Raw genomic sequence first — 12582 nt, 5'->3', positions numbered from 1 at the left:
CCACAAACTATCTCTATCGCCATGAAAAGGCAGAATCTAAGACAGACAAAAATCACAGAGACAACACCTGAGAAGGAGATAGACCTAATCAGTCTTCATGAAAAAATATTCAAAATAAAAATCATAAACATGCTGATGGAGATGCATAGAAATATACAAGAGCTAAGGGATGATGTCCAGAGGGAGATTACAGAAGTGAGACAATCTCTGGAAGGATTTAAAAACAGAATGGATGAGATGCAAGATGCTGTCAATGGAATAGAAATCAGAGAACAGGAATGCATAGAAGCTGACACAGAGAGAGATAAAAGGATCTCCAGGAATGAAACAATATTAAGAGAACTGTGTGACCAATCCAAAAGGAACAATATCCACATTAAAGGGGTACCAGAGGAAGAAGAGAGAGAAAAAGGGATAGAAAGTGTTTTTGAAGAAATAACTGCTGAGAACTTCCCCAAACTGAGGGGGGAAATAGTTGCTCAGACTATGGAAGTACACAGAACTCCCAACAGAAAGGACCCAAAGAGAACAACACCAAGACACATAATAATTAAAATAGCAAAGATCAAGGACAAGGACAGAGCATTAAAGGCAGCAAGAGAGAGAAAAAAGGTCATCTACAAAGGAAAACCCATCAGGCTATCATCAGACTTCTCATCAGAAACCTTACAGGCCAGAAGAGAATGGCATGATATATTTAATGCAATGAAAGCAAAGGGCCTTGAACCAGGATACTGTATCCAGCATGATTATCATTTAAATATGAAGGAGGGATTAAACAATTCCCAGAAAAGCAAAAGTTGAGGGAATTTGCCTCCCACAAAACACCTCTACAGGGTATTTTAGAGGGACTGCTCTCGATGGGAGCACTCCTAAAAAGAGCACAGAACAAAACACCCAACATATGAAGAATGGAGGAGGAGGAATAAAAAGGGAGAGAAATAATTAACAGGCTGCATTTATAATAGCTCAATAAGTGAGTTAAGTTAGACAGTAAGGTAGTAAAGAAGCTAACTTTGAACCTTTGGTAACCACGAATCTAAAGTCTGCAATGGCAATAAGTACATATCTTTCAGTAATCACTGTAAATGTAAATGGACTGAATGCACGTATCAAAAGACACAGAGTAATAGAATGCATAAAAAAGCAAGACCCATCTATATGCTGCTTACAAGAGACTCACCTCAAACCCAAAGACATGCACAGACTAAAAGTCAAGGGATGGAAAAAGATATTTCATGCAAACAACAGGGAGAAAAAAGCAGGTGTTGCAATACTAGTATCAGACAAAATAGACTTCAAAACAAAGTAACAAGAGATAAAGAAGGACACTACATAATGATAAAGGGCTCAGTCCAACAAGAGGATATAACCATTATAAACATATATACACCCAATACAGGAGCACCAACATATGTGAAACAAATACTAACAGAATTAAAGGAGGAAATAGAATGCAATACATTCATTTTAGGAGACTTTAACGCACCACTCACTCCAGAGGATAGATCCACCAGACAGAAAATAAGTAAGGACACAGAGGCACTGAACAACACACTAGAACAGATGAACCTAATAGACATCTATAGAACTCTACATAGAAAAGCAACAGGATACACATTCTTCTCAAGTGCACATGGAACATTCTCCAGAATAGACCACATACTAGGCCACAAAAAGAGCCTCAGTAAATTTAAAAATATTGAAATTCTACCAACCAACTTTTCAGACCACAAAGGTATAAAACTAGAAATAAATTGTACAAAGAAAGCAAAAAGGCTCACAAACACATGGAGGCTTAACAACATGCTCCTAAATAATCAATGGATCAACGACCAAATTAAAATGGAGATCCAGTAATATATGGAAACAAATGATAACACCAACAGAAAGCCCCAACTTCTGTGGGATGCAGCAAAAGCAGTCTTAAGAGAAAAGTATATAGCAATCCAGGCATATTTAAAGAAGGAAGAATAATCCCAAATGAAGAGTCTAATGTCACAATTATCGAATTGGAAAAAGAAGAACAAAGGAGGCCTAAGGTCAGCAGATGGAGGGACACATAATAAAGATAAGAGAAGAAATGAGTAAAATTGAGAAGAATAAAACAATAGAAAAAAATCAGTGAAACCAAGAACTGGTTCTTCGAGAAAATAAACAAAATAGATAAGCCTCTAGCCAGACTTATTAAGAGAAAAAGGGAGTCAACACACATCAACAGAATCAGAAATGAGAAAGGAAAAATCACGACGGACTCCACAGAAATACAAAGAATTATTAGAGAATACTATGAAAACCTATATGCTAACAAGCTGGAAAACCTAGGAGAAATGGACAACTTCTTAGAAAAATACAACCTTTCAAGACTGACCTACAGAAACAGAAAATCTAAATAGACCAATTACCAGCAACGAAATTGAAGCGGTAATCAAAAAACTACCAAAGAACAAAACCCCTGGGCCAGATGGATTTACTTCGGAATTTTATCAGACATACAGAGAAGACATAGTACCCATTCTCCTTAAAGTTTTCCAAAAAATACAAGAGGAGAGAATACTCCCAAACTCATTCTATGAAGGCAGCATCACCCTAATACCAAAACCAGGCAAAGACCCCACCAAAAAAGAAAACTGCAGACCAATATCCCTGATGAACGTAGATGCAAAAATACTCAACAAAATATAAGCAAACCAAATTCAAAAATACATCAGAAGGATCACACACCATAACCAAGTGAGAATCATCCCAGGGATGCAAGGATGGTACAACATTCGAAAATCCATCAACATCATCCACCACATCAACAAAAAGAAGGACAAAAACCACATGATCATCTCCATAGATGCTGAAAAAGCATTCAACAAAATTCAACATCCATTCATGATAAAATCTCTCAACAAAATGGGTATAGAGGGCAAGTACTTCAACATAATAAAGGCCATATATGATAAACCCACAGCTAACATCATACTGAACAGTGAGAGGTTGAATGCTTTTTCTCTGAGATCAGGAACAAGACAAGGATGCCCACTCTCCCCACTGTTATTCAACATAGTACTGGAGGTCCTAGTCACGGCAATCAGACAAAACAAAGAAATACAAGGAATCCAGATTGGTAAAGAAGAAATCAAACTGTCACTATTTGCAGATGACATGATATTGTACATAAAAAACCCTAAAGACTCCACTCCAAAACTACTAGAACCAATATCAGAATTCAGCAAAGTTGCAGGATACAAAATTAACACACAAAGATCTGTGGCTTTCCTATACACTAACAATGAACTAATAGAAAGAGAAATCACAAAAACAATTCCATTCACAGTAGCATCAAAAAGAATAAAATACCTAGGAATAAATCTTACCAAGGAAGTGAAAGACCTATACCCTGAAAACTGTAAGACACTCTTAAGAGAAATTAAAGAGGACACTAACAAATGGAAACTCATCCCATGCTCCTGGCTAGGAAGAATTAATATCATCAAAATGGCCATCCTGCCCAAAGCAATATACAGATTCGATGCAATCCCTGTCAAATTACCAACAGCATTCTTCAATGAACTGGAACAAATAGTTCAAAAATTCATATGGAACCACCAAAGACCCCGAATAGCCAAAGCAATCCTGAGAAGGAAGAATAAAGTGGGGTGGGAGGAAATCTCACTCCCCAACTTCAAGCTCTACTACAAAGCCACAGTAATCAAGACAATCTGGTATTGGCACAAGAACATAGCCACAGACCAGTGAAACAGAATAGAGACTCCAGACATTAACCCAAACATATATGGCCAATTAATATATGATAAAGGAGCCATGGACATACAATGGGGAAATAACAGCCTCTTCAACAGCTGGTGTTGGCAAACCTGGGCAGCTACATGTAAGAGAATGGAACTGGATCATTGTCTAACCCCATACACAAAAGTAAATTTGAAATAGATCAAAGACCTGAATGTAAGCCGTGAAACCACAAAACTCTTAGAACAAAACATAGGCAAAAATCTCTTGGACATAAACATGAGCAACTTCTTCATGAACATATCCCCCTGGGCAAGGGGAACAAAAGCAAAAATGAACAATTGGGACTATATCAAGCTGAAAAACTTCTGTACAGCAAAGGACACCATCAATAGAACAAAATGGCATCATACGGTAATGGAGAATATATTCATAAATGACAGACCCGATAAAGGCTTGACATTCAAAATATGTAAAGAGCTCACGCACCTCAACAAACAAAAAGTGAACAATCCAATTTAAAAATGGGCAGAGGAGCTAAACAGACAGTTCTCCAAAGAAGAAATTCAGATGGCCAACAGACACATGAAAAGATGCTCCACATTGCTAGTCATCAGAGAAATGCAAACTAAAACCACAATGAAATATCACCTCACACCAGTAAGGATCACTGCCATCCAAAAGACAAACAACAACAAATGTTGGCGAGGTTGTGGAGAAAGGGGAACCCTCCTACACTGCTTGTGGGAATGTAAATCAGTTCAACCATTGTGGAAAGCAGTATGGAGGTTCCTCAAAATGCTCAAAATAGAAATACCATTTGACCCAGGAATTCCACTTCTAGGAATTTACCCTAAGAATGCAGCACTCCAGTTTGAAAAAGACAGATGCACCCCTATGTTTATCGCTGCACTATTTACAATAGCCAAGATATGGAAGCAACCTAAATGTTCATTAGTAGATAAATGGATAAAGAAGGCGTGGTACATATACACAATGGAATATTACTCAGCCATAAAAAAAACAGATCCTACCATTTGCAACAACATGGATGGAGCTAGAGGGTATCATGCTCAGTGAAATAAGCCAGGCAGAGAAAGACAAGTACCAAATGATTTCACTCATCTGTGGAATATAAGAACAAAGGAAAACTGAAGGAACAAAACAGCAGCAGAATCACAGAACCCAAGAATGGACTAACGGTTTCCAAAGGGAAAGGGACTGGGGAAGATGGGTGGGAAGGGAGGGACAAGGGCGGGGAAAAAGAAAGGGGGCATTACGATTAGCATGTATAGTGCGTGCAGGGCACGGGGAGGGCTATGCAACACAGAGAAGACAAGTAGTGATTTTACAGCATCTTACGCTGATGGACAGTGACTGTGAAGGGGCATGTGGGGGCGACTTGGTGAAGAGGGGGACCTAGTAAGCTTAATGTTCTTCATGTAATTGTAGATTAATGGTAACAAAATAAATATATAAATAAATAAGAAATAAGAAATAAAGACGAAGTGAACAAATGCATTTGCACACTGGTGCAGACCGGTGTAGGCTCCCTGTGTGGGGGATCACATGCCTGGCTCAGGACTCAGTGCCCCCTGGCCATCCCCGGTTGGCCCTTCTTGTCTCTTCAGCAGCCCCTCACTTCGCCCTGCCCAGCCCCTAGGCTGCAGAATCCAGCCTGCCTCTGCCTCGCCGCCTAAACACAGATTCTCTTTTTGAGCCTGTTTCCTCAGCTGTGAAATGAGGGGCAATCCCAGCCTCTGAGTCTGTGCAGGACTTCAGGAGACTGCGGAACACTGCCATGTGACCACTGCCCCTCGTCTGCCCTTCTGCCCAGTCCTGCCTCAGCAGGGGACCCACACACCTGTGGTGGGGGTGGAGCCCTGCACCACTGTCCTTAGGGCCCTCAGACCTCAATTCCTTATAAAGATGTTGAAGCCAGAGTCTTTGGCTCTGATGACTTTGAGAGCTGTTCTGAGGAAGGGAGCATCTCATCCCTTGGGGTGGGACATCCTTGGAGTGGCACCTGTCTGCACTGCCTGCTGTTAGGCACTTAAATCCTCTGCATCACTGAGCATTTATTAAATAAAAGACCTGAAATTGCAGAAGAAATGCAACTCCCTGTGTGCAAGAGGCATGCAGTTTATCGGGCTCTTTTTGCAAACCAGCTTCAGTGGTGCCGTCTCTCAGCTCTCCCTGTGCTGAGATGTGCTCCAGGAAGTGGGCATGGCTCTGATGTCCTTGCCACATGGCAATGGCCTCACACTCAGTCCACGCCGGACAAACTGGGCAGCTGGTGTCCAGCCAAGTTCACCCCAAGGCTGCCCATCCTCCTGCCATTATTATTTCCTCAGGAACCATGTGTGTGTTTATCTATGACAAAAACAGAATTGGAAAGAACATTTTCTGAATTAAAGGTCTTAATGAGATGACTTGAGGCCCACAATCTAAGAAACCTTCATTTTTATTTTGATGGGAAGGTAGAAACTCCCCTTTTATGCTGAGAAGTGAATGCAAAGTCTTTGTTCTGCTAAATGGCATGGAGATCCTGAAATGCTAAGGAAAAGATAGTCAGCTTATTCCCAAAAGACAGTTCACTTTCCACTATTTGATGGCTCCTCCCCTGGAATCACAAACATGACTGTGAAACAACTCAGTTGGTTGGAAGGGTATCAGTCAGTGGATAACACTTGCTTTATTTTTCGCTGGAGTGAACTCCCAGCTGTGGAAGCAGGATGGTCATGGATGTGGCTCACAGGGCCAGGTGTGGGGGGGGTGTCCCCAGTCCCCAGGCTGCCGAGCCAGCATAAGCCTTACCTGCATGGCCTGGGGTCAGCCCTGTCTCTGGGAGGGACAATACATCATTCGGGAGGTGTCCCCTCATCCCCATCTTTACACTTCACTCGGCAGGTGCACACTGGTGGCCCACTAACGTCACCCAGGTCCTAGAGGGTGGAAGAGGAGGCAGGGGGCAGAGAAGGGCCCGTCACAGCCACTCCCTTTTCCAGGCTGCCCACCAAACCCTGCTGGAGGGAACCTGGACATCTCCCAAGCAAGGGAGAGTTCGGTAAACCTGCTAAAAGAAGCCTTTCCAACCCCAGGTCTCTGCTCCTCTTCACCTCCCCTCCCATCTGTCCATTGCCTCCGCCCCACCCGCCATGGACAGGGGAGGTGACCCCAGGTCAGCAGGTGGCACCTCTTTCCTGGATCCTAGCTAAGGACAGGTCGATGTGTCACAGGTGGACACAGCTGCTCAAAGCAGCTCAGACCGCACATCGGTGGGGGCCATGACCTTGAAGCATAGGCATTTAACTTCCGTGTCATGGTCCCTCCTTGAGGAGGGCTGCTGGCCTGAGGCCTCCGTGTTTGCCAAGAGCCTCCGGCAGAGGCAACAAGGCGGCAGAGCCCCTACAGGGGGACCCTGAGCCATGAGTCTCTCCCTGTTACAGGTTCTGTGACCTGAGGCCACTTGCGCACAGGCAGTTGGAATACCAGGGGATGGCCCAGTGCCCAGTCCTTCATGGGACCTGTGCAACATGTGCTTGAGGCACACGGGACTGGTCTTCTCCTGGGCCTGCGGGTCGAGGGCACGGCTGGCACAGCACAGGCCAGCGGGGGACCCTGATCGCCCCACTGGATGCTGCACGGGCCCCAGGAGTGAGTAGGATGGGACTTGAGCTGCCAAGACTTGTTCAGGGGACGAGAGCCCCATGTTTGCTGCCCTCCTCCCAGCAAGGGAGTACGGCAGCACATGGCTTCCCTCCCTGTGTGGCACAGCCCCCACCAGTAGCCGCCACCCCAGCCTGGCCTGCCCCTGGTCACAGAACCTGCCCCTTTACCCAAGGCCACAGAATCGTGAGAGACAGGGTGAGGCAGACAGGATCGCATTCAGTCACACTCCCTGAGAGCAGGTGCAGAGGGCCGTCCAGCACAGCCTCTGGCAGAGCCCAGCCCTGCAGCCCCTCCTCTCCTCCCTCGGCCCCTGCCCATGTACGGAAGCCTACCCCAAGCCCCTGAGCTGTCACCTGGCTTTTCTGTTTGTAGGAGTTCCTCCATCACATCAAAGAGCTCCCTGAGAGTCATCAAATGTGAGACAGAAAGACGAGGCCCTGGGCTCTCTGCCCTTGTCACTAGGCATCAGATCCTGAATGCCTCCTTATGCCCTCAGCAGGCAGGGGGGCTTCTCTGTGGCGGCTTCATTAACTCTCCCCAAGGCCCAGAGTTCTGCCTAGTTGTCAGGGATGTGTATCTTTTCATCAGAGGAAGATGTAACCGACCTGTCATCCAGCAGGGAGGGGTGGGAGGGGCCCTGTAAGCCAGGAAATTACTAAGGTGAGGAAGGGTGGCAGGTTTTACCCGATTTTATCTTCACTCTCCCCGGGGCTCTCATTCTGTTCCGGGGTGTTCCTCACTAGGCCTCTGGCCCAGGAGGCCTCCTTCCTTCTTGCTGGGACCCTCGGGTGGGTTCTACTTTGTGTTCACCTGCTGAGAAGGCCCTCGCAAGGGCTATGAGGTGCTCGGGGGTCTGAGAGCTTCCTCAGCTCCCCAGAGACCTGCCCAGGGCCCCTGGAGTCTCAACGTGCACACCACGTAGTCCATCCAGGAGGAGTTCCGTGAGGAGCCACTCCTTTAGAATTCCTCTTTGGTTTCTTAGTGCCCTGAAGCACCCACCAGCGTTCCTGCCTGAATCTTGGGAGCAATACAGCTGTCTGATACGGTTCTCTCCATTGGTACAAAGCCAGCACATCCTCAAGCCCTCAAAGGAGCAAGCACTTTGCACGTAGTAAGCAGGTCCCTGCACGTACCCCCTGAGGCTGGGGAAGGAAGTCATTAAGCATTTTTCAAGAGGGGCTTGCCCACGGTCAGGGGCTAAGTTAGAGGCACAGTGCCTAAACGCCAGGCCAGGATGCACACCATGGAGTGCATTCTTCACTTGTCCTCAAATAGGCTTAGAAGAGAAGTAGATTTAAATAATTAGCATGATACGAGTATTGTAAGGAAGGATGCAAGCAAGACTTCCCCAGCTGAACTGCCTTTTATTTGAAGGGGCTTCCGCAGTGTCTTCCAGCCCAGGCTGACTGGGCAACCCTGGCGTAAACCTCGGATGGTCGAGATTAAATGAGGGAAACACTCTCGGTTTTCCCTAGAATGTTCTCTTGCCCAAGCATTAGGCCTTAGACAGTTCAGAGAGCAGGAAAATGATGAGGCCTAAAGATCTGGGCCCCAGCCGTCTACTCGGGACACTGGTGGGGCTAATGCAACCTGCCCAGGTCAGCGTGGAGCTGTGGAGTGACCGCGGCCTCTGGGACCTCAAGGTAGGGTGTGGTCTCCCAGGGCCTGGCTCTCCAGGTGTGCGATCCATGTGGGATCCTCCCTGTCCTACCACCTTGCTGGTTCCCTGCAAAAAGCAGGTGGGACGTGGTGTGCACCAGCCCAGCCCCCAAGTCACAGGCTCCTCGGCAATGGGCTCCCCCATGACCCTGGGGGTGCTGGGTGCCCTGACCCACCCTGCCAGCCCCGTGACCCTTGGCCCCACATCCTCCCCCTGCAGGTACCTCGCACTCTATGCCTATAAGCCCCAGAAGAGCGACGAGCTGGAGCTGCGCAGGGGCGAGACGTACCGCGTCCTTGAGAAGTGTCAGGACGGCTGGTTCAAGGGCGCCTCCTTGAGAACCGGGCTTTCTGGGGTGTTCCCGGGCAACTACGTGACGCCTGTCTCCAGGTGAGGCCCTGGCTGCCTGGGAGGGGGGAGCACAGCCCCAGGGCCCTCGGGGGCACCCCTGCCTCCCACCAGCTCCGAGCACCCCTGAGCAGGGCTCCCCGCAGCGTTTCACCTCCTGAGCTGGGTTTTGCTGTCTTCCCCTCAGTGGACACTGCCTGCGGAGGCAGAAGAGGGCACAGAAGGAGCTGGAGTCAGGGCCGCAGCCCTCAGGAGGGAGGGGCGGTCACCACAGATGGTGCCATAGAGTGAGTGTGCACATGCGTGTGTGTGTGAGCATGTGGGGGGTGTGCATGTCCTCACATAGAGACATGTGTACACACATGCATATATGCAAAGGAAAAAGGCCACATCCCAAAAGGTAACAATTATTGAAGTAGCATTATGGGCAATTAACATTTTTTCTTCTTCATTGTGTTTTCCTGCCTTTTGCAGGTTTACTGTTGTACTGTTTTTGTAAATAGAGAAAGTAATCTTTAGAATTTGAGAAAGAGGAAACCCAGAGTTGTCTGAGAACTTTTCATTGAGATGAGGAATCCACTATTGATTCTGTCAGTCTGATTCCTGGAACCCTCTCCAGGCCCAGCCCTGCGTTAGCCCTGGATGCCAGTGAACTGAACACATGGCTCCCCTTAGAGCCGGACTGCCATGAGAAAAGTTAATGTCCAGGCTTGCATTTGTGGCAACACTGATTCATACCTTTCAAAGCTCCGAGGGGACCAGTGCTGGCTTGAAGGTGGGCCTCTCATTGTGTCTTCTAACAGCCCTTCCTGGGAAGGCCCATAATTTGTGAGCCCACTTTAATCAATTTTTAAAAATTGTTTCCTGGGGTGAAAGTGAGCAGATGTCACTTAAAAACTCAGTTTGGTCTGGCTAGCTGGCTGAGTTTCTTGCTAGAGATGAATTTCTATGGGCTGAGCATGATGCTGCCCGTGGTCCAGGTCCCAAGAGGCTATTTCCCCAGTGCTGTTCTGCAGAAGTGCTGGCTTGGTGCTGCAGGCTCCTCCCTGGCCAGAGTCACAGCCCAGCAGTACCAGCTCATGGAGATGGGGCCCTCCAACCTGGCCAGAAGCTATGGCCCCGCAGTGACACTCCTCTCCCACGCATGGCTTCCCCTGCCTCATGACCTAGACCTGAGGGGACAGCAGGGAGGTTGACACAGCGCTGGGACCCACAAAAGCTTCCAAGCCCCCAGATGCTACCAGAGATTGCCCCGTCAGCCAGCACATGGGTTTCACGCATGAACATGTAGGGCCAAAGGACTATAAGCCTGTTTCCATAGTCCCAGTGCTCCTTTTGTATTTCTGGACAACTGTCTGGTGTCCTCTGAAGCCCAGGTGAAAGGGCATCTGCGTCTGGTATAAAGCCACAAGCTCCCTGGTACCCCCAGCAGAACATGGTCTGTCTGCGCCTCTTCCCAGAGACCGGCAGAAGCAGGAGGGCATGTCCAGGAGGAGCTGGGTCCTTGCCATCACTCCCCATGTACCAGATGTGTCCGAGCCTCATGGGTGTGACTGAGTCATCTGCTCTTGCTGGACATGTTTGGGTACACACAGCTGCTAGAAAAAATCTAGGCAGAAGCTCTGATACAGAATATCCGATTGCCTTGATCCCGCCTGTTTCTCAGTGTTCTATTACTATATCTTCAACGGTAACCGGCTCTCATCACACCCAGAGTTAGCCCCATACGGTTTTATTTGGGTGAGCTGCTGTCAAGCTTGAGCTCTGGGCCCCATTGGCCTCCAGGGATTTGCTTCAGGGTCTGAGCCCTGGACTGCATGACCTTGCCTTGCAGAGCCCCGAGCACCAGGTAAATGGGCCTCTGCCAGCGGCCTGCGCCATGCAGCATCTGTGCCCTCTCCTGACTCGATTGTATTTTATGTCCTCAGGGTTCCTGCAGGAGGCCCCAAACTGCCCCGGAATAACGTGGCTGCAGGGTCTCCACTGGCCAAAGGGATTGCCACAACCATTCACCCAGGTGGTGGGAGTCTGAGCAGCCCGGCACCTGCCACGAGACCTGCCTTTCCCCTCAGCACAGCCCAGTCCCCTCACCAGGCAGCCTCTCCTGCAATGGGCACTTGTCTGCGGCACTCAGCCCAGCCAGCAGCCGGCCAGGCCCACAGTGCTGTCCCCACAGGTACGTACAGGTGCCAGGGGCCTTACTCTGAGAAGGGGAGGTCTTGGGGGCACAAATCATGAGAAACATTTTGGCCCATGTCTCAAGCTGTCCATGGTGGGGCAAGTTGTATTTGCTAATCATAACCATAAACTCTTGGTAATCTCCTGTAAATTTATTGACTGACCATATTTCCCTATCCTGGCAGCTGAAAAGGTTTAGAGAATTCACAAATATTTACACATTTCATTGTAGCCAGAGGCCTGCATGGACTAATAAGATTAACTGTGGTGCCTTTGGACGACCCCACAAGGCCCCATGGGCCAGCTGTGAGGGCCTTCCCTGTGCCAGCGCCCGGCATGTCTCTCCAAGGCTGTGACAAGGCCCAGACCCAGAGCTCCTTCTGAGATGCTTTGAGGCTGGAGGGGGTGATGGTCATTGACCCTTGCCCTCCATGCTAGCTTTATCCAGAGACTGACTGAATTCAAACAGCATTCGTTTGCTCCCTATATGGTGTAGAGGAAGAGAAATTATGGGGTGGGTCTGAAAGGCATAAAGAAGCTTAGCACTGAGCTAACAGGCTGGAGCTTGACTCACAGATGGGGACCACCCCAGTAACCCCGACACCGTAGAGCCAGCCACGCCACCTCCAAGCTCTGGAAGGAGCCCTGGGCAGGAGGAGGTGACTCTGCATTTCATCCAAGTGCACAGGATCCCTTTTCCCACCCCAACCTTATCCTCTCAGAAATCATCTCTCCTCCAAGTAAGGCCTTGTGTAAAATCTTTGGAGCAATAAAACCCACTGTTTTTAGAATCTAGCCAGAAGATGGCTGTTATAAGTGCCCCAGAGAACATCTGAGTGTGGGAAGACAACACAGCCCGCAGCACAGTGGGGCCGTCTCCTTCCAGTCACAGCTGGCAGGACATGAGGCCAGGAAGTACATGTCAGTCCACTCATACCCATGCGCACTCTTGGGACACAGGCCCACATGTCGCTAGGCTGATGCCA

The 12582-nt window shown here is 48.1% G+C and overlaps 1 protein-coding gene across 3 annotated transcripts in view; it reads left to right on the top strand.

Annotated features, from left to right (window-relative positions):
- Nucleotides 1–12582, top strand: part of SH3RF3 (SH3 domain containing ring finger 3) — a 371490-nt gene that overhangs the window by 276578 nt on the left and 82330 nt on the right. For all 3 annotated transcript variants that reach the window (XM_037015534.2, XM_037015529.2, XM_037015533.2), the window contains exons 6-7: nucleotides 9290–9460; nucleotides 11347–11594. In XM_037015534.2, coding sequence (XP_036871429.2) covers nucleotides 9290–9460; nucleotides 11347–11594 — 419 coding nt within the window. The remainder of the gene's footprint in view (nucleotides 1–9289; nucleotides 9461–11346; nucleotides 11595–12582) is intronic.

The sequence above is a fragment of the Manis javanica genome, chromosome 1 (genome assembly GCF_040802235.1).
Source record: "Manis javanica isolate MJ-LG chromosome 1, MJ_LKY, whole genome shotgun sequence".
Classification (NCBI taxonomy): domain Eukaryota; kingdom Metazoa; phylum Chordata; class Mammalia; order Pholidota; family Manidae; genus Manis; species Manis javanica.
This window is presented reverse-complemented; position numbering and strand designations above follow the sequence as displayed.